The sequence below is a fragment of the Phocoena phocoena genome, chromosome 3, assembly GCF_963924675.1.
Source record: "Phocoena phocoena chromosome 3, mPhoPho1.1, whole genome shotgun sequence".
In the NCBI taxonomy this organism is placed as follows: domain Eukaryota; kingdom Metazoa; phylum Chordata; class Mammalia; order Artiodactyla; family Phocoenidae; genus Phocoena; species Phocoena phocoena.
Window position 1 is genome coordinate 63,218,888 of NC_089221.1, and position 23,255 is coordinate 63,242,142.

Sequence of the window (23,255 nt, forward strand, 5' to 3'; positions counted from 1 at the left end):
AATGATGGACACTTAGGTTGCTTCCATGTCCTGGCTATTGTAAATAGAGCTGCAATGAACACTTTGGTACATGACTCTTTTTGAATTATGGTTTTCTCAGGGTATATGCCCAGTAGGGGGATTGCTAGGTTGTATGGTAGTTCTATTTATAGTTTTTTGAGGAACCTCCATGCTGTTCTCCATAGTGGCTGTATCAATTTACATTCCTAGCAACAGTGCAAGAGGGTTCCCTTTTGCACTGTGTGGAGACACCCTCTCCAGTGTTTATTTTTTGTAGATTTTTTTGATGATGACCATTCTGACTTGGTGTGAGGTGATACCTCACTGTAGTTTTGATTTGCATTTCTCTAATGATTAATGATGTTGAGCATCCTTTCATGTGTTTGCTAGCAATCTGTATATCTTCTTTGGAGAAATGTCTATTTAGGTCTTCTGCCCATTTGGATTGGGTTGTTTGTCTTTTTGATATTGAGCTGCATAAGTTGCTTGTATATTTTGGAGATTAATCCTTTGTCAGTTGCTTCATTTGCAAATATTTTCTCCCATTCTGAGGGTTGTCTTTTCGTCTTGTTTATGGTTAACTGTGCAAAAGCTTTGAAGTTTCATTAGGTCCCATTTGTTTATTTTTGTTTTTGTTTCCATTTCTCTAGGAGGTGGGTCAAAAAGGGTCTTGCTGTGATTTATGTCATAGAGTGTTCTGCTTATGTTTTCCTCTAAGAGTTTTATAGTATCTGGCCTTACATTTAGGTCTTTAATCCATTTTGAGTTTATTTTTGTGTATGGTGTTAGAAAGTGTTCTAATTTCATTCTTTTACATGTAACTGTCCAGTTTTCCCATACCACCTATTGGAAGACGCTGTCTTTTCTCCATTGTATATTCTTGCCTCCTTTATCAAAGATAAGGTGACCATATGTGTGTGAGTTTATCTCTGGGCTTTCTGTCCTGTTCCACTGATCTATATTTCTGGTTTTGTTCCGGTACCATACTGTCTTGATTACTGTCACTTTGTAGTATAGTCTGAAGTCAGGGAGCCTGATTCCTCCAGCTCCATTTTCCTTTCCCAAGATTGCTTTGGCTATTCGGGGTCTATTGTGTTTCCATGCAAATTGTGAATTTTTTTGTTCTAGTTCTGTAAAAAATGCCATTGGTCATTTGATAGGCACTGCATTGAATCTGTAGATTGCTTTGGGTAGTACAGTCATTTTCACAATGTTGATTTTTCCAACCCAGGAACACGGTATATCTCTCCATCTGTTTGTATCATCTTTAATTTCTTTCATCAGTGTCTTATAGTTTTCTGCATACAGGTCTTTTGTCTCCTTAGGTAGCTTTATTCCTAGATTTTTAAAATTCTTTTTGTTGCAATGGTGAATGGGAGTGTTTCCTTAATTTCTCTTTCAGATTTTTCATCATTAGTGTATAACAATGCAAGAGATTTCTGTGCATTAATTTTGTATCCTGCTACTTCACCAAATGCATTGATTAGCTCTAGTAGTTTTCTGGTAGCATCTTTAGGATTCTCTACGTATGGTATCATGTCATCTGCGAACAGTGACAGTTTTACTTCTTCTTTTCTGATTTGGATTCCCTTTATTTCTTTTTCTTCTCTGATTGCTGTGGCTAAAACTTACAGAACTATGTTGAATAATAGTGGTGAGAATGGGCAACCTTGTCTTGTTCCTGATGGTTTCAGTTTTTGACCACTGAGAACGATGTTGGCTCTGGGCTTGTCATATATGGCCTTTTTTATGTTGAGGTAAGTTTCCTCTGTGTCTACTTTCTGGAGGGTTTTTATCAAAAATGGGTGTTGAATTTCGTCGAAAGCTTTTTCTGCATTTATTGAGATGATCGTATGATTTTTCTCCTTCAATTTGTTAATATGGTGTATCACATTGATTGATTTGCATATATTGAAGAATCCTTGCATTCCTTGAATAAACCCCACTTGATCATGATGTATGATCCTTTTAATGTAATGTTGGATTCTGTTTGCTAGTATTTTGTTGAGGATTTTTGCATCTATGTTCATCAATGATATTGGCCTGTAGTTTTCTTTCTTTGTGACATCTTTATCTGGTTTTGGTATCAGGGTGATGGTGGCCTTGTAGTATGAGTTTGGGAGTGTTCTTCCCTCTGCTATACTTTGGAAGAGTTTTGAGAAGGATAGCTGTTAGCTCTTCTCTAAATGCTAGAATTCTCCTGTGAAGCCATCTGGTCCTGGGCTTTTGTTTGTTGGAAGATTTTTAATGACAGTTTCAATTTCAGTGCTTGTGATTGGTCTGTTTATATTTTCTATTTCTTCCTGGTTCAGTCTCGGAAGGTTGTGCATTTCTAAGAATTTGTCCATTTCTTCCAGGTTGTCCATTTTATTGGCATAGAGTTACTTGTAGTAATCTCTCATGATCCTTTGTATTTCTGCAGTGTCAGTTGTTACTTCTCCTTTTTCATTTCTGTTGATTTGAGTCTTCTCCCTTTTTGTCTTGATGAGTCTGGCTAATGGTTTATCAATTTTGTTTATCTTCTCAAAGAACCAGCTTTTAGTTTTATTGATCTTTGCTATCGTTTCCTTCATTTCTTTTTCATTTATTTCTGATCTCATCTTTATGATTTCTTTCCTTCTGCTAACCTTGGGTTTTTTTTTTTTTTTTGGTTCTTCTTTCTCTAATTGCTTTAGGTGTAAGGTTATGTTGTTTATTTGAGATGTTTCTTGTTTGTTGAGGTAGGATTGTATTGCTATAAACTTCCCTTTCAGAACTGCTTTTGCTGCGTCCCATAGGTTTTGGGTCGTTGTGTTTTCATTGTCATTTCTTTCTAGGAATTTTTTGATTTTCTCAGTGATCTCTTGGTTATTAAGTAGTGTATTGTTTAGCCTCCATGTGTTTGTATTTTTTACAGGTTTTTTCCTGTAATTGATACCTAGTCTCATAGCGTTTTGGTCGGAAAAGATACTTGACACGATTTCACGTTTCTTAAATTTACCAAGGCTTGATTTGTGACCCAAGATATGATCTATCCTCGAGAATGTTCCATGAGCAGTTGAGAGGAAAGTGTAATATGCTGTTTTTGAACAGAATGACCTATGAATATCAATTAAGTCCATCTTGTTTAATGTATCATTTAAAGCTTGTGTTGCCTTATTTATTTTCATTTTGGATGATCTGTCCATTGGTGAAAGTGGGGTGTTGAAGTCCCCTACTATGATTGTGTTACTGTCGATTTCCCCTTTTATGGCTGTTAGCGTTTGTCTTATGTATCGAGGTGCTCCTATGTTGGGTGCATAAATATTTACAATTCTTATATTTCTTGGATCGATCCTTCGATCATTATGTAGTGTCCTCCTTTGTCTCTTGTAATAGTCTTTAAAGTCTATTTTGTCTGATAAGAGAATTTCTTTTGATTTTCATTTGCGTGGAATATATTTTTCCATCCCCTCACTTTCAGTCTGTATGGGTCCTTAGGTCTGAAGTGGGTCTGTTGTAGACAGCATATGTATGGGTCTTGTTTTTGTTTCCAGTCAGCCAGTCTGTGTCTTTTGGTTGGAGCATTTAAACCATTTACATTTAATTATAAGTATGCATGTTTCTATTACCATTTTCTTAATTGTTTTGGGGTTGTTATTGTAGGTCTTTTCCTTCTCTTGTGTTTCCTGCCTAGAGAAGTTCCTTTAGCATTTGTTGTGGAGCTGGGTTGGTGGTGCCGAATTCTCTTAGCTTTTGCTTATCTGTAAAGGTTTTAATTTCTCCATCGAATCTGAATGAGATCCTTGCTGGGTAGAGTAATCTTGGTTGTAGGTTTTTCCTTTCATCACTTTAAACACGTCCTGCCACTCCCTTCTGGCTTGCAGAGTTTCTGCTGAAAGATCAGCTGTTAACCTTTTGGGATTCCCTTGTGTGTTAATTATTGCTTTTCCCTTGCTGCTTTTAATATTTTTCTTTGTATTTAATTTTTGATAGTTTGATTAATATATGTCTTGGTGTGTTTCTCCTTGGGTTTATCCTGTATGGGACTCTCTGCGTTTCTTGGACTTGATTATTTCCTAACCCATATTAGGGAAGTTTTTAACTATAATCTCTTCAGATATTTTCTCAGTCCCTTTCTTTTTCTCTTCTTCTTTTTGGGACCCCAATAACTCGAATGTTGGTGCATTTAATGTTTTCCCAGAAGTCTCTGAGATTGGCCTCAATTCTTTTCATTCTTTTCTCTTTATTTTGTTCTGCGGTAGTTATTTTCACTATTTTATCTTCCAGGTCACTTATTGGTTCTCCTGCCTCAGTTATTCTGCTATTGATTCCTTTTAGAGAAAATTCTTAATTTCATTTATTGTGGTGTTCATCATTGTTTGCTCTTTAGTTCTTCTAGGCCCTTGTTAAACATTTCTTTTGTTTTCTCCATTCTGTTTCCAAGATTTTGGGTCATTACTCTGAATTGTTTTTCAGGTAGACTATTTCCTCTTCATTTGTTTGGTCTGGTGGGTTTTTACCTTGCTCCTTCATCTGCTGCGTATTTTTCTGTTTTCTCATTTTGCTTAACTTACTCTGTTGGGGTCTGCATTTCCCAGGTTGCAGGTTTGTAGTTCCCGTTGATTTTGGTGTCTGCTCCCAGAGGGTGAAAGATTGGTTCAGTGGGTTGTGTAGACTTCCTGGTGTAGGGGACTGGTGCCTGTGTTCTGGTGGATGAGGCTGGATGTTGTCTTTTTGGTGGGCAAGACCATGTCTGGTCGTGTGTTTTGGGGTATCTGTGAACTTGTTATGATTTTAGGCAGCCTCTATGCTAATGGGTAGGGTTGTGTTCCTGTCTTGCTAGTTGTTTGGCATAGGGTGTCCAGCACTGTAGCTTGCTGGTCGTTGAGTGGAGCTGGGTCTTAGCGTTGAGATGGAGATCTCTGGGAGAGCTTTCGCCGTTTGATACTATGTGCGGCTGGGAGGTCTCTGGTGGACCATAGTCTTGAACTTGGCTCTCCCATCTCAGAGGCTCAGGCCTGCTACCCGGCCAGAGCACCAAGACCCTGTCAGCCACACGGCTCAGAAGAAAAGGGAGACAAAAAAAGAAAGAATGAAATTTAAATAATTAATTAAATAAAGTCATTAAAATAGAAAAAATTATTTTAAAAAAAGTAATAGAAAAAAGAAAAGAAAGGAAGAGAGCAGCTAAACCAAAAAACAAATCCACTGATGATAACAAGCCCTAAAAACTATACTAAAAAGAAACAATGGACAGTCAGAACCCTAGGACAAATGGCAAAAGCAAAGCTATACAGAGAAAATCACACGAAGAAGCATACACATACACACTCACAAAAAGAAAAAAGAAAGTTTTATATATATATATATATATATATATATATATAAATTAAAAAAGGAAGAGAGCAACCAAATCAGTAAACAAATCTACCAATGATAATAAGCTGTAAATACTAAACTAAGATAAACATATAACCGGAAACAAATTAGATGCAGAAAGCAAACCCCAAGTCTACAGTTGCTCCCAAAGTCCACCACCTAAATATTGGGATGATTTTTGTCCATTCAGGCATTCCACAGGTGCAGGGTACATCAAGGTGATTGTGGAGATTTAATCCACTGCTCCTGAGGCTGCTGGGAGAAATTTGCCTTTCTCTTCTTTGTTCACTTAGCTCCTGCGGTTCAGCTTTGGATTTGGTCCCGCCTCTGTGGCTAGGTCACCTGAGGGTGTCTTTTGGGAAGTCTGAGGTCTTCTGGCAGCATTCAGTCAGTGTTCTGTAGGAGTTGATCCACATGTAGATGTAGTTTTGATGTGTTTGTGGGGAGGACGGTGATCTCCACGTCTTACTCCTCCGCCATCTTGAAGGCACCCCCTCCATGTGAACTTTAAAATTGGCCTTTTCTTATGCCATGGAAGTGTGAAGAGGTTGTTTTATTACCATGTGAAATTTATAGATTAGTGAGAATTGATATTTTTACTCTTCCATTTATTTACTTTTTTTGTACCTTAACATTTTATTTACATGGCTCTTAAAAGATTTAAGTTTATTCCTAGGTATTTTTCTGTTTTGTTGCAGATGGAATCCTGGCTGGTTGTTTTGTATTTAATATGAAAGGGGCTGTTGGTTTCTGCATGTAAATTATAACACCTTACTGAATTCTATTTCTCTTGTGATTTTTCAGTTTATTCTAAATTGGGATTCTCAATTGCTAGTTTTTAAAATAATGGATAGAATTCTATCAAAAGAACTGGAATATCTTCATGATCATTTCACTGTTTCTTTGTAGTAGTAAAAGGCTAAATTATAGTTTTAAAAAAACAAGTAAACACATCAGAATGAAGGGAGTTATTTAATTTGATGATTTTAATGGCCATCGCTTTTATTTTTTAATTTTTTGTTTATTCTTTTTTTTTTTTTTTTTTTGCGGTATGCGGGCCTCTCACTGTTGTGGCCTCTCCCATTGCGGAGCACAGTCTCCAGATGCACAGGCTCAGTGGCCATGGCTCACGGGCCCAGCCACTCCGTGGCATGTGGGATCTTCCCGGACTAGGGCACGAACCCGTGTCCCCTGCATCGGCAGGTGGACTCTCAGCCGCTGTGCCACCAGGGAAGCCCTGTTTATTCTTATTTATTTATTTATTTAATGTATTTGCCAGGGGTGGGGGGTGAGTTATTGCTTTTAAACATCCAGTTTCATTGAATGGCCCATGTATTAGAGGTAAGATCCTGGCCAGGCCTGGAGGTAAGGCCAGGCTGACATTGTCTCTTTGTACCTGTCTTTCTTTTTTAAACAGGATTTTCTTTTTGTTTTTTGTGTTTTTTGGCCACTTTGGGTCTTTGTTGCTGCACGCAGGCTTTCTCTCTAGTTGCGGTGAGCAGAGGCTACTCTTGGTTGCAGTGCACGGGCTTCTTATTGCGGTGGCTTGTTGCGGAGCATGGGCTCTAGGTGCTCAGGCTTCAGTAGTTGCAGCACGCGGGCTTCAGTAGTTGCAGCACGCAGGCTTCAGTAGTTGTGGCTCACGGGCTCTAGAGCGTAGGCTCAGTAGTTGTAGTGTACGGGCTTAGTTGCTGTGCGGCATGTGGGATCTTCCTGGACTGGGGATTGAACCCGTGTCCCCTGCATTGGCAGGTGGAATCTTAACCACTGCACCACCAGGACAAGTCCCTGTACCTGTCTTCTAAAGATGAAGATGGTTCTGGGGTTGGCTTCAGTAGTAACTTTTTTTCGTTCTGGGGTTGGCTTCAGTAGTAACTTTTTTTTTTAGATTAGCTAAAAATGCTTTAATAGGGAACTGAACCATGAGAAATGGGAGTTTTGGCTTAATTTTAGTCTGAATAGTGGTAATGGAGCTAAAATAAAATAATACTTAAATAGTAAGAGAAAGAGTGAGAGGGGAAAATGATTTTAGATCCAGGAAAAAAAATGTTACATAACGTAATTCTACAGTTTTCAGTTTGAAAATTGACTATATAATTTACAGAGACTTTTGCCTCATGTTGTAGTTAATGTGGCCATATAAGGTGTTTACTGAAGCAGTGCTTCTGAAACTTTGCTGTGCATACTCATCACTCATTCTGATTCTGGGGGTCTGGAGTGGGCTCTGAGGTTCTATATTTCTAACAAGTAATCAGATGTTGCTGTTCCCAGACCATGCTTCAAGTAACCAGGTACTAAATCACCATGACTTTAATATGGTTATTTAGATAAGTTTAACTTTGTAAACTAAAAATCAAACAGGTCCCATTGATCAAATGCATCATTCTTTTTTTCTACTTCATCATTGGTTTCACTGCTTATTAGAATGTGCTGCTTTTACAGTCTCAATGTGATGTCCTGCTCACTGGTGTGTACCCTCTACTCCAGGGAGCATGGCACTCTGCCACCCCCATCCTCCCATCCAGGATTCAAATGTGTGACGCTTTTTATTCATGTGATTTCTCCAGACTGGTTGCTCTTCTTCCCTGTCTAGCACTTCCCATCCTTCGAGACCCAGTTCAAATCCTAGCTTTAGAACATCTTTTTCAGCTGCTTTAGCCCACTATGAACCGTGATTGTCTTCTACAGTCAGTATTTTACTTACATGTCTGTTTGTTTGTTTCCCTAGTTAGATTGTAGACTTTTTAAAGATAAGGTTTATCTTGGACATTTTGCATTCCCTTCATGACCTCTCCTCATGGATATCTAAAAAACACTTTGGACACAGTGTCTCTGAATCCATAATTTTTGCCTCTAAAAACCTGTTTCTATTCCTGTGTTCTTTGTATCAGTGAATACCAAAGACCTTAGGGTAAAGAGAAAATCCAGTCTTTCATCAAGTCCTGTTAATTTTATCTCCAAAGCATTTCTTAAATCTTTGCTTTTCTCTTCCTCCAATCTAGGCTTACATGGACTGACCCAGGAGATTATGAACTGATCTATCTGCATCCACTCTGGTGCCCCTTCTCACCACTGTAGTATAACTCAGGTCTATCATGTATGTTAGTGTCTGTTAGTGTCTCCAGAATTGTCTTTCATTATGTTCCCTTTCTCTGTTTACTCCATTTTGTAAACCTTATTTTATGGTATCCAGGGATATGCCCTTCTGTCTTTCTAACCCAGTCTTCCCTTTACACTTTTATCCCTTTTTATCCTTTAGAATAAAAGTCAAGATTCCCTTACTTGGGAAAGTATTTATTCCCTAATGCTTCCCTGGAACCAGAGAGGTTTTTGAAGGAAAAACAAAACAGCAACAGTCCTTTTATGGCATCTCTTTGCTTTCGGCATAAAGCAAGATCCCACTTGGTCTGGCCTCTGTCTGCATCTGTAAATTATTTATGTGTTATCTGTTGTTAAAATCCCTGATGTTTGAATTGATTTCTGTCTTCTAGTGGACCTCTATTAAAAACAAACAACAAACAAAACCAACCTACGGAAAACTACTTGTTAACAAAGCAGAAAGATATTGTTTGATTAGTCTGATCACCTTAAAACAGTAGGGCTTAACAGGGATAAAAATCAGTGTTAATTGGATATTACGGATTTATTTTTAATGATTCTCGGTTTTATTTAAAAAATAAAAAGCATGCATACAGTGAAATATAAAACTATGTCTTTAAATAGGTTTGCTATCATTTAAAAGTTAATAGACTAAAAAAAAGGTAATAGACTGTTTTAGCACTTTCAGGTTTATAGAAAAATTGAGTAGAAAAGCATTGTGTGCTTTTGTGTTATATCTAAAAAGTCATCAAACCCAAGCTTACCTAGATTTTCCCGTGTTATTTTCTAAGAGTTTTATAACTTTGCAGCTTACATTTAGGTTTGTGATCCATTTTGAGTTAATTTTTGAGTTAAAGTCTGTAGATTTCTTTTTTCTTTCGTACGTGGATGTCCATTTGTTGAAAAGGCTGATCTCTTCATTGAATTCCCTTTGCTCTTTTGTCAAAAGATTACTTGACTATGTGTGTGGGGGTTTACTTTTGGAATCTCTTCCATTGATCTGTTCTTTTACCAATACCACACTGTCTTGATTACTGTAGATTTATAGTAACTAGTGAAGTTGAATGGAGAGTGTCAGTCTTTTAACTTTGTTCGTCAGTTGTGTTGGTTATTCTGGATCTTTTGCCTTTCCATATAAACTTGAGAATTCACTTGTTGATATCCACAAAATAACTTGCTCAGACTTTAAATGGCATTGCACTGATCCTATAGATCAAGTCTGGAAGAACTGACACCTTGACAATACTGAGTTTTCCAACCCATATGTGGAATACTTCCATTTAATTTGGGTCTTTGAGTTCTTTCATCAGAGTTGTATAATTTTCCTCATAGATTCTGTACATAATTAGATCTATACCTGTGTATTTCATTTTTTGAATACTTGTATGCAGAGCTGTGGATTGGGAGGGAGGGTTGTCTGTAAAGTTATATGCTGATTTTTAACTAGGCAGGGGTTGGCGCCCCTAACCCCATATTACAGTTGTTCAAGGGTCAGCTGTAATATGTACAACACAATATGATAACCAAAGCAAGAAGCTGGGAAAGAGGATAGTAGTGGAAACTTTAGGTATGAGAAAGAATAGCAGAATTTTGTGCTTTTGAGGAGATGAGACTGTCACCAAGTAAATGGACACCAAGAATAAGTATATAAAATAGTGTCCTGGGAGTCCCTGGCGGTCCAGTGGTAAGGACTCAGTGCTTTCACTGCTGTGGGCCTGGGTTCAATCCCTGGGGACTAATATCCCACAAGCCATGCAGCATGGCCAAAAATGAATAAATAAAAAAGTGTCTTGCCACATGGTTCATTCAAAGGTTCTTTAAATTTCAGCTTAAGCTTCCGTGGATAGCCTTTTCTCTCTAACCTGCTCTGAACTAGGTCATAGTTTTTCACCATTTCCCCACCTCTTATTCTTTCTCTTGGCACCCATTGTTTAATTGTGTTACTTTTTTTTTTTTTTTTTTTGCGGTCCGCGCGCCTCTCAGTGCTGTGGCCTCTCCCCCTGCGGAGCACAGGCTCTGGACGCGCAGGCTCAGCGGCCATGGCTCACGGGCCCAGCCGCTCCGCGGCATGCGGGATCCTCCCAGACCGGGGCATGAACCCGCGCCCCCTGCATCGGCAGGCGGAATCTCAACCACTGCACCACCAGGGAAGCCCCCATTGTGTTACTTTTATTCTTTACTTTTTATTTAAAAATTTTTTTTTTTTTTTTTTTTTGGTGGTACGTGGGCCTCTCACTGCCGTGGCCTCTCCCGTTGCAGAGCACAGGCTCCAGACGCGCAGGCTCAGCGGCCATGGCTCACGGGCCCAGCTGCTCCGCGGCATGTGGGATCTTCCCGGACCGGGGCACGAACCCGTGTCCCCTGCATCGGCAGGCGGACTCTCAACCACTGCACCACCAGGGAAGCCCTATTCTTTACTTTTTAAAAAGTAATCATTTTCATAGCATTTATCACAGTTTGTAATTTTTTAAAACTTTGTTTAGTTTGCTTATTTACTACACAGTAAACTCCATGAAGAAAGGAACCATGTTTTTAAAAAATTTTTAATTTAATTTATTTTTCATACAACAGGTTCTTATTAGTTACCTATTTTATACATACTAGCATATATATGTCAGTCCCAGTCTCCCAGTTCATCCCACCCCCCACCCCCACTTTCCTCCCTTGGTGTCCATCTGTTTGTTCTCTGCATCTGTCTATTTCTGCTTTGCAAAACCGAAGAAAGGAACCATGTTTTTGTATGCCCAGTGCCTAACATGTATTAAGATGCTCAGTCCTTACTTGTTGAGAAATGAATGAATATCTTTATAAACATACATATACACATGAGTATCAAGGAATGCAAAGTAAGAAAGTTATAAAAATCTATTATAGTCAGTCTTAAACTCTTCAGTAGAGTTGAGGGGTGTTTTCACCTAGATTTTGAAGGAAGTGGTAGGCATGAGTTGAAGTTTTTGAAGGAATGTTCCAAATTTGGAGGAGGAAAAGAGTGGCAAGATTATTTGGGGAAATTAGTAAAATAATGTTGGCAAGAGTTGATAACTACTTTGTAGATTAGCAATGATTATATAAGTATGGAGAAAGCTACTAGATGCTAGGAAAAAAATTTTAAGAGTTAAGGGTAGGCAGATAGTATGGAATTCCAGAAAATGCAGAGAACAGGAATAATATGGTGACAGTAGTTAGAAAAGGATGTTTAGGCAGTGATCTTGTAGTAAGACACCTAAGGCATGGACATAAGTGATGAAAGCAATTAGTGCTCCTCATTCTCTTTAGTTCTGCATTTCAGAGTTCCAGGTCCTGAGATGATAGGGAATTTGCAAGTTTTATAGGTTATTACAGTTGGATTTATTTGTAGTGAAATTTTCTTGTTCCACAGCTCTTGGATAAGCACAAGAATACAGAGAGCATGGTAGAGCTTCTGGACTTGTATCAGATGGAGGATGAAGCCTACAGCAGCCTTGCAGAAGCCACAACTGAACTCTATCAGTATTTACTACAGCCATTCCGAGACATGCGAGAACTTGCCATGCTACGAAGACAGCAGATCAAGGTATTTTTTTAAAAAGTCTAAATAGTAACCTGCCTGTTTCATAGTTCTCAGTGTGGCTGGCTATACATTTTAATTATTAGAGGAGCTTTTATAAATGTAAATATCTGATCCATTGTCCCCAGGGATTCTAGTTTGGTAGTTTTGTGATACATAGAGCCTGAACACCTCATTTTAAAAGCATCTGAAAAGGGGACTTTGCTGAGTAGCCAGGGCTGAGAAAAGCCTAGAAAATTTGTAAATACATTGAGATTCTCATCTTTCCCCCTTTCCTGTGCTTTTTTTCCCCTCTCCATCTACTCCTGTCTCCCTTTTAATGTTTTGGGTATTATCTAGTCTTAGACTTATTTAGTAGCAGTTTTGAGAACATTTGTTTTGGGAAGACCTTGTTTTGAAAGTTACAAGGCATTAATGGTACAGCTTTAAAATTCATGACATTTACTTCTGTGTGTAAAATATATATTACTTTTTTTGAGGCAAGTGTTAAGGGTTTGGTTTTATAGCTGACCTCAAATCAATGTTGCTGTGTTTAATTCACATGGAAATATTGCTGAACTAGGATATTAAAACACTTTTTGTGTATTAATGCGTGAATTTGGAACATTATTTACGAAATTTATATCTGGGAAATTGCCACTTATTCTGAAAACTTTGTGCTTGGGGGCAAGAATGAGTAGTATAATATTTGAAAAACGATTACAAGGTAAAGCATGTTTGTCTTTTTCCCTTTACTAATGAGTCAAGATATGGAGCAATACAGACTGTCACATAATTGACACACTCTCCTTTATTAATACTTTCGAAAAATATTGGGTTGTTAAGTCAGTTTTATCATAAACTTGGCATTTTGGGTAAAATGGTAACTAGTAACTAAGAATTTTTAGACACTACACTTTCCTCCAATTTAAAAAAAATGAACTATAGATATTTATCCATTGAAAACTTGACTGGAAGGCTAGGGATGAACTGGATGATATACATGGAGGCCCCATCTGCTTCTAAACTAAGCTGCAGTGTTTAGCTGAGATAATCTATATACAGCTTAACATTGATTATCAGAATCTATGTGAATTTTTGCTTTCATATTATATCATGGTTTGTATTGAGTATTAATATTAGCAAATGGATTGAACCTTCTTGTCAGGCTGTATTGTCCACTAGCATCAGTTATTACTCCATCTTTTTCCCCTGGGAAGCAGAGTATAGGTGAGGAGGAACAGACAACATATTTCTTAAACTGTTAACATTTTCAAAGGTAAAAATTGTATTTTACTGCATTGCCCCTCAAATGCCGCATCAACTATGATGATGAGCTAGTAAGAGAACGTGAACAAATTTGTGCCAAAAAATGCTACAACTTAGATGAAATGGATACACTTCTTAGAGAAATACAAATTGTCAAAATAGAGTCAAGAAAAAATAGAAAAAATTTGGTAGCTCTATATTAACAAAGTTGAATTCATAATTTACAACCTTCTCACAAAGAAAACTCCAGGGCCAGGTAAAGGATCATTGGAGGATTTAAAAGAGGGAACACTTCCCAACTCATTTTTGAGGCCAGCATTATCCAAATCAAACGACATTATAGAAAAAAAGAAAACTACAGATAAACGTCCCTCATGAATGTAGATGCAGTAATTCTTAACATAATATTGAAAAATAGGATTCAATAATATACTGTGATTAGGGTTTATCTTAGAAAGGCAAGATTGGTTTAACATTACAAAAACTAATCAATGTAACTCACCATATTATTGATAAAGGAAAAAAATCAACATGTCTGGGTGCAGAAATGCACTTGATAAAAAGTTCATTGCCCATCCATGGTAAAATCTCAGCAACCTAGGAAGAGAAGGGAACTTCTTTGAGCTGATAAAGGGTATGTGTGGAAAGCCTATCTAACAGCATGCATGATGGTGAATGACTGAATTCTTCCCCCACTAAGATTGGTAACTAGGTAAGATTGTCTGCTCCCACAACTTTTATTCAGTATTTCTCTGGAGTTTGTCGTCAGTTCAGTAAAGCAAAAAATAAAAAATAAAAGGCATATATAAATTAGAAAAAAAGTAGATTATTTGTTTGTAGATCATGTGATCACACATGTAAAAAAAATTAAGAATCTAAAAAAGCTACTGGAAATAATCTGTAAGTTTAGTTACAAGGTCAGTATTAAAGATTCAGTTGCATTTTCTATCTTCCAGAAATGAAGTTGAAATCAAAAATTTTTAAATGCCTTTTACATTAGCATCTCTGAACATGAAATGTTTACGGATAAATTTTATAAAATATATGAAAGGACTATATACTGAAAAATTATAAGACTTTGATGAGAAAAATAAAAGCATACCTAAATAAATGGGAGATAGACCGTGTTAATAGATTGGAAGATAATCTATTAACAATAATCAATAACGTTTAGATGTCAGTTCTCAACTGATCTGTAGATTCAAATTAATATTCCAGTAGGGTGTTTTTTTTTTTTTAAACTAACTAGCCAATTATAAAATAGCTAGAGAAATCCAGACATTGTGGTGATAGTATAGGATAGACATGTAAATGAATGGAACTAAACAGAATCCAGAAATAAACCTGTGGTTATATAGTCAATTAGTTTTCTACAAAGGTGACAAGGCAGTTCAGTGGGGGGAAAGAATAGTCTTATCAACAAATGGTGCTAGAAGTGGATACCCATATAGAAATAATGAAGTCCAGTCTTCCTTATCTTATACCATACACAAAAATTAATTTGAAATACATGTTAGACCCAAACATAAAGCTCATAGTATAAAACTTTTATAACAAAACGAGGAAGTTTTTACAATCTTTCAGAAGGAAAGACAAAGGTTTTTTAGATAGGATGCAGAAAACTTCAGCTAAAAAAAAATAAAATAAAATTGGACTTCACTAAAATTAAAAACTTTTGCTATTTTAAAGATTAAGAAAATGAGGAGGCCACACACTGAGAGAAAATAACTTGTAATACGTCTGAAAGAAGAACTGTACAACTCAGTAAGACAAAACCCCAAAAATTTCAATATGAGCTAAATATTTAAAAAGACACAAAGAAATGGCTAATAATCACATGTGAAGATGCTCAACATACTCATCTAGGAAATCCAAATTGGTACCACAGTGAGATACTATTACACACCCATTGAAGTGAGTATAATGAAAAAATTCTGGCCCTCCCAAGGGCTAGTGAGGATGTAGAGTAAGTGGAATTTTCATACATTGCTAACAGAATTTTAAAGTGGTACAACCACTTTGGAAAACAGTTTGGCACTTTCTTCAAAAGTTAAACATATATGGTTGATCTTTGAACAACCCTTGGGTGTGGTTCCAGGACCTGCCAATGATACCAAAATTTTCAGATGCTTAAGTCCCAAAGTGGCTTTCCAGATCGTGGTTCTCCATCCGTGGATTCAACCAACAGCAGGTCTTGTAGCACTGTAATATTTATGGGGAAAAAAATCTGCATGTAAGTGGACTCATGCAGTTCAAATCCGTGTTGTTCAAGGGTCACCTGTACAATACCTTACAACTCAGCTGTTTGTCTCTTAGTTACTTACACAAGAGAAACGAAAACATCTGTTCACAAAAAAGACTTACATACCAGTGTTCATGCCAGCTGTATTCCCGGTAGCCCCAAACTGGGACAACCCAAATAACCATCGACAGGTGAATGGATAAACAAAATGTGGATAAAATGGATAAACAAAACCGTCCTGTATATGTGTGAAGGTATGGATGGCAAAGCAGTACGAGAAGGTATGGATGGCAAAGTAGTACAAGAATATTTTGGAGGTGACGGAAATGTTTTGTATCATGATTGTAGTGGTTGTTTCTTGGGTGTATACAGCAATTAAAACTCATCAAATTGAGCACTTTAGATGGATTTACTTGAACACAGTGTATGTAAATTAAATCCTGATTAAATAGCTTATAAAAAACCGTGCTGAGCAAAAGATGCCAGACAAAGAGTATGTGCTGAGCAAAAGATCCCAGACGAACTGTGCCTCCATTTACATGGAATTCTAGAAGATTGTCCTAAACAGCTGTTGCCTGGGGTGGGGCCAGGGAGATCCACTGAGAGGAAGCGGATGTAACAGAATCCTTTGGGGAGATTGATGTGCTTCAAATCTTGATTATGGTGCCCGTTATCACGGGTATATATATTTGTCAAAATTTACACTTAAAACAGGTACATTTTGTTGTATGTAAATTATAACTCAGATGATTTTTTAAAAGAAAAATGAGCAGTATGTACAAGTTTATGTAGAGACACAAAATGAGGTGATCACCATTGCCTGAAGATACCTGGAAAAAGGGGGATGATCGAGCTTCACCACTGAAGAATAAGAATTCAGTAGGAAGTGAGTACATATGTCTGTATTGGAGATTGGAATTGAGAATATTCCAGATAGGTATATAAAAACAGGAATGGTATAGTGAACAGGCATAATACTAGGGCTTTTAGTCACAATAAGTTATTCAAACATTACTGAATCACCAACCCAGCACCATGAGTGGAGGCCAATAAGTGGCATGGCTGGGATTGAAACACGTTTGACTGCAAAGCCTGCTTATTTAGTTATACCACAGGGTGTGAATTGTTTGATATGCCTCAGTCTAAGGATTTGTAGGAGAGGAATGATGGTCAGGGGCTAGAGTGCTATCTCATCCTATGGAATTTGACCTTTAGCCTCTTTAAAATACACACCTCTTTCGGAAGCTCCCAGTCTCTAATACGCTGGTTCTTAAAATGTGACCCCCAAACGAGGAGCATCAGTATCACCTAGAACCTTGTTAAGAATACAGATTCTTAGGCCTCACCTCAGATCTCCTTTGCTGAAACTCTAGGGAGAAGCTCAGCAATCTTTGTTTTAACAAGTTTTCCCGGTAATTCTGATATGAAGTTTGAGAACCACGTGTCGAATAAAATTTGAAACAGCTAAGGGATGGAGCACACTAAATTCAAAGTTACATTCTCTCTGGGCCCCAGTTTTTTCATCCATAAAATGAGATTTAAACTACATGATGCTTGGGAGATTCCCTGGTGGTCCGGTGGATAGGACTTTCACTGCCGGGGCCCAGGTTCAATCCCTAGTCGGGGAACTAAGATCCTGCAAGCTGCGTGGCGTGACCAAAAAAAAAAGCTTAAATAAATAAATAAAAATAAATAAACTAGATGATCCTCTGTAGATTTTTAGGCCCAGTGTCTTAACGAGTCAGGGTTAGCAAGGTGACCTGCTGATAGTCTTCCTGGATTAACTATAAGCACTTCAGACACATTGTCCAACTTATTTCTAATGATTTGCTGAAAGTACATAAGCTAGAAACTAGAAGACACCCTCAGCTTTTCCCTCCCCTTTGTAGCCAGTCATGTCATTTTGCAATTAGCTGTCTTCTAGTTGAAACTTGAATGTACTCTTTTTCCTCCACCCTTCCCCGGGACCAGGCAAATCTATAGGTGTCTTTGTGTGAAATAGAAAAAGTCACCCACCTCCACCCTTATTCCAGCAGACAGATGGGCATATGCAGCAGTATGCATGGCTTGGCAAACGCCCTGGTTTTGTGCAGGGTGCAATTTTTACACCACTGGACCACTATATACTCTGCCATGTACACTATGAAATATATAGTGCTACCACTATACATTAAGGTACTTATCTCTTACCTCAACTATTTTTTCCTTTGGTATCCTTGTCTTTAGCTGTCTCTTACCTTCAAAAAATGCCTTTCACACTCTTACCTGGGAATAGTACACTTAATATTTGCTTTGAATATAAAAATGCATGAAATAGATGATGCCAAGTCTAATCATGTCATTCTCTTAATCAAGAGTCACCTTCAGATGACTCCTGGGCCTGGAAAATTCACATTAAGGTCTCTACTACATCAGTATATTCACAAGTTTATCTTGGCATTTGTTTCACCTAAGAATTGGAATTTTTTTTAACTTACAATCCCAGCAAAGACAGAAGTAACACTTCAGCTTCTCATATAAAACCCAGTATCCAAGCTAGTGATGTACTTTATAATGAGCAGTTCCTTGCCAAGAAATTTGTGTTTATAAACTAGTCTCACTATCCTAGCTACCTAAACCGACACATTTTTTTCCATCTTAAAAACAGATACTGTTTTCTTTCTAGCCCTAAAATTGAAAACAGAGGTGTCATTGTTATTAGCACATGATCCAGCTGACCAATGCTGTACATCTTCAAATTTGCCAAGTTAGGAAGAGAACTCAGTATCCTAGCTTAATGTCTTAGGTACAGTAAACTGTAATCATGTTTTTAAACAGTTGGCTGCAGCATTAGCTACTGAGTTTCAGAAGTCAGTTAAAAAACCAGCATTTAAAAAGCATAGCATGTTTGTTTTCTGTATTTTTGAATATACACGTACAATGAAGGTAAAAATAATCTAACAACAAAGAACAGGTTATCGCCAAATAATTACCACCAGATTTTTAATATTATTTTTTCTCTTCAAAAAGATAATGCAAGGTTTCTCATTTCTGTACAGTGTTTAACTATGCAAGTGAAAAGGGTTTCTATCTTCATGATCTGAGTTAAGATTTTTTAATTTTGAGCACTGCCTGTTTTGGTTATTACATTTCTGTTCCACAGTTGTGTCTGTTGGTCTGACCAGAAGATCAAATCAGTTATTTCAACAGAGGGAATTTTAAGAACCAGGTATAAAGTTGTTAACAAGGTAGATAAGAAGGCAACTCTTAAGATATCAGAGTTAATCGCAAAAGCAGCCACCACTCCTAGGATCGGGGGTTACAAAGGGAAGAGGTGGTAATTATTAAAGGATAGGTCCTGTGGAGCTGACCTCTGAGAAAGAAGACATTGCTCTTCTAGTGCTGGTGTGTCTGATCTCAGTGGAGAGGACCAGATCTCTGGGGATAGGGCACTGGTGGACAGCTGCTGGTTTGTCTTGGGCACACAAATGAGGTCAGTTCTGTGAAGGTTAAAAAACTGCAAACTCGATTCTGTTAACTCCTTCAAGAAGGTACTGCAGATGCTGGGATGAAGAAGCGAGTCTGGGATGATGATCACAGGAACAGCAAACAGGAAAGTCAAGTGATACAGATAGGAAGAAGCAAGTCTTCTCTTTCCTTCAACTCTGAAATCTCCTCCAGCCCTTTCTGTTGGCAAAGGCTAAATGTGGTTTTCAGAGCCTGAACCCTAGCATCACAAGGCAGAAGGCTGAACTTCAGAGTTGATAGAATCTAAATACATTTTGACTTTCAAAGTCAGGGAAAAAACTTAGCTAACCTAGCTTATGGTCTTAGGTATAATAAACATACAAAGTTTAATCATGTCATTGAAAAGGACTTCCATCGTAACGTGCCGAGTAAGAATTTAAATTTTTGCTACAATTTATTAAATTTATCATAATATCAATTTATTAAATTTCTTTTTCATACTTGTGAACACTAATCTTTTGCTTTTTAACTTGTTTTAAAAATCAAAGGTAATCACAACAAATGAAAGCACAAAAACCTTGATGGTTTTATTACAGAAAACAAGTTTTCTAAAACCTTAAACGTAAACTGAAGTCTAAATATGCCACTTACTATTGCTGAGAAGCCCTCAGTGGTTTCCAGTTGCCTGTCATATGCAATACAAACTCCTCAGCCTCCTCATTGATCTAACCTACTTCTCTAGTGTTATCTCCCACTACCTTCATCTGTTTTACTTAAACTCCAGCTAGGCTGGACTGCTCTCTGTCCTTTACCATGCATTGAACTTACTTACTTACCTCAAGGCTTTTTTTCAGGTTACTTCTTACCTACAGCATCCCTTTTGGGTGGTTCTCTTTTCCCATATGGTCCCCATGTAACTGTCAAAATCCTACCCTTCCTTCAAAGCCCTCTGCAATTTATGGGCCTCAGTAAAGTTTGTCCTGATCTAAACAGCTAAATGTGTTCAAAGATTATGGTATCGTAAAATACTTTCCAGAAAAGGTTTTAATCAATTTATAGTTCCACCAGCAGTATATTATGTGTGCCTGTTTCACCATGACTTCACTAGCTCTCTTCCTACGATAAATGGTTTGTCACCCTGCCATCTAAAAACAGCTATCTTGTGTCTTCTCCCGTCTCCTCTACCAATTTATTTTTAACTGGATTCTTTTTCTTTTTTTAATTTTTATATTATTTTGGAGTATAGTTGATTTACAATGTTCTGTTACTTTCAGTTGTACAGCAAAGTGATTCAGTTATACATATACATAATTCTTGTTCAGATTCTTTTCATAACTGGGTTCTTTCTTCACAGGGGAAGACATAAGTTCTCCCTCTCAACCTGCTCTGTGATCTCCCATTAAAATAAAGCAAGAGTGCCTGCCCTTAAGCCTTATCCTCTTCTCCACCCTTTTCCCCTCTATTCACTCACACAAATTTCTCAGGAGTATTATACATGTGTCTGCATTTCTCTCCTCATTAAAAACATGTATGGAAGTGAATTTTTATTCACTCATTCAGGAAATATTGTAGATTACCTCGTTCATGCCCAGCAGTGTGCTAGTGAAAAGCAAGCAAGCAGAGATAAAAACCACTTGTGCATTCTCTGCCCTCACGGAACATTCAGAGCAGAAAGGAGGTGATATAAAATAATATAAAGTATGATTGTGATAAGACTTAAGAATGAAGGCTATTTTTTAGATTGAAGAGCTTATACTGCCTATAATGGTGAGTCAGGGATGACATCCATGAACCAGTAATTGAACTGAGGTCTGAAGATATGGTGGGAATTAATAGGCAAAAGGAATTTGCCTGTACTCCAGAACTGTTGTCTCCAAGTTCACGCTGTTAGGTCCATGGGTACTGGTTGTGTATCTACTTGATCCCTAAGCAGTGTTTGATAGTGTTGATTTCTCCTCCATTGAATCTTGCTACTTATATGATTACAATTCCTTACATGAACTCATTCACTCTCATTGCTTTAAATGTCTTCTAGTGTGTCAAGGGTACCCAAGCTTATATCTCTGGACATGACTTGCAAAGTTAAACTTAGTATGCAAAATGAAATCCTTGGCAATTCCATGTACATATTTTTTCCCAGTAACCCTAGGATCATTCTTGACCTCTTCCTCTACCTTGCCACTGTCCCCTTAACGTTGCTAATTAATTGTTCTGTGTGTGCTGAGCACTACAGTGAGTGCTCATATGTTTTTCCCTCTTTCTGGAAGACTTCATTTGCTTAAGGAGCAGTATATTGTTGCTTCAAGACTCAATCAACTGTTTTAAACTGTTCCTTTGATTTCTGTTTATTGTACTGTTTAGAGACTATGACCTGCATTATTTCTACTTTTGAAATTCATTATAATTTTTTAGTGGTGTATGATAACTTACTTGATCAATTTTTTTTTAAGTGTGCCAGGGATGGCACATTTTTCTCTATAATATTTTTTCCCCGTCATCCTAACATGGTGGTGTTGTTTAGGTTTTAAGTTTCTTTCTCAGTATGTGGTAAAGCAGTACAGAGGGTCCATTGCTGTTCTTCTTGGACTGTAACTTTCTTCCATATTAACATACCGGTTTAGCACTTTTCTATATTTTAATATTGATATTGTTACTCTGTGACATTCACTTGGCATACCTCTGTCCATCATTTGATTTTCAACCTTCCTTTGTCCTTTTGTTTTAGTTGTGACTCTTATAAATAATACATAGCCAGTTTTTCTGTTACTTATATCCAGAGCCCTTCAGTAGGCAGATAGGCTGATTTTTATATATTGTCAATCTTATTTTATTTAGTTATGTCAATGATTAAATAAGCATTTTATTGGCACAAATAATTCTTAAACTGAAAATACAATTATCGTAAAGGAGGAAATAAATTTCTCATCCCAGCACTTGAAAATCATCAGTCTTAAACATTTTGTTATATGTCCTTTATATATAGAAAAGGGAAGGATGAAGAAGAAGATAGAGGAGGAAGGGGGAACAATTTCTGCATCAACTGTCTTCAACATTGTTGTTAATTTAATTGTTTTGTAAATTGATAGCTTCTACTGCAGAGCAGGGAAAAACCAGTATTCTTTCTTTTAGTACCAAGCACAATGCCTGATATATAAATGTTCAGTAAATGTTAAAAGAGAGAGAGAAATGATCTTTTCCATTTTTCTTTTTTCTCTCTACAGATTTCTATAGAGAATGATTACCTGGGTCCCCGAAGAATTGAAAGTCTACAAAAAGAAGATGCTGACTGGCAGCGGAAAGCTCATATGGCTGTGCTGTCCATTCAAGATCTTACTGTCAAATATTTTGAAATAACAGCTAAAGCTCAAAAAGGTGAGTTTCCCAGTAGAATTATTTTTGTTAGGTATTTTCAAAATGGATGGAGGTATTTTCAAAAATGAGTGGTTTAAGTATTTTATGTTCGAAATAGTTATATAGAAAAGAATTAAAGACCACTCATAATCCTAGCGGTTAAAGAAGACTACTATTAACAACTTAAGGTATATCCTTTCAGTCTTTTCTAGGCATATGTGTTTACATAGAGCCCACCTTTAAAAAAATTAAAAGTGATGGGTATTAGTATAGCATAATTCAATTCTGACAATAATCATTCACAGTTACAGACGTCATAGCTTAAAGTCCCAGTCACCAGCAAGACTCCCTGCCCTTCAGACACTACTTGCAAATTTGGGGTATCCTTAGGCCATCTGTACGTCTAACCAACTGGCTACAAATTTGGGGTTCCTACAGCCCTTTTAGGTTCAAAAATTCACTCGCAGAACTCAGGAGAACACATACTTACCATTACAATTTGTAAAGGATACAAATCAAGCCAAATGAAGAGATACATCTGGCAAGGTCTGCCTGGCAAGGTCCATTCCTTCCAACTCCCTTCCATAGGAGGCCACAGAAATCGTTCCACCACTCCCTGAGAAGCAGTTTAAATTATTCATTATTTTAATAAGCTCTCTATTTGTATACCTGGCATTAAAGTCGTTATTCAGGTTATTCTTTCAGCAAATCCACGTTTCCTTAAAAGTTTCACTCGAAGCAATTGTGCTGAATGAGAATACTTTCCTCGATTCCTCAGCATCGTTTGGCATTGTCATTAAAAAAACAAACAGTTTAATAGATGAAAAGTAGTACCATGTTTTTAAAATTTGCATTTCTTTGCTTATTACTGAGTGTTCATCTTTTTTGTTTTCATGTATTAATTGGTATTTGCATATCTTTCCTTTTTTCCCAGTACTGTCTTCTGCCTGTTTTTCTGTTGGGCTGTTTTCCCCCTATTGA

The 23,255-nt window shown here is 37.2% G+C and overlaps 1 protein-coding gene across 1 annotated transcript in view; it reads left to right on the forward strand.

Annotated features, from left to right (window-relative positions):
- The window catches only part of JMY (junction mediating and regulatory protein, p53 cofactor), a 64,060-nt gene that overhangs the window by 17,943 nt on the left and 22,862 nt on the right, over window positions 1–23,255 (forward strand). The window contains exons 2-3 of the mRNA XM_065875012.1: window positions 11,819–11,992; window positions 22,145–22,295. Of these exons, the coding sequence (XP_065731084.1) occupies window positions 11,819–11,992; window positions 22,145–22,295 (325 nt within the window). The remainder of the gene's footprint in view (window positions 1–11,818; window positions 11,993–22,144; window positions 22,296–23,255) is intronic.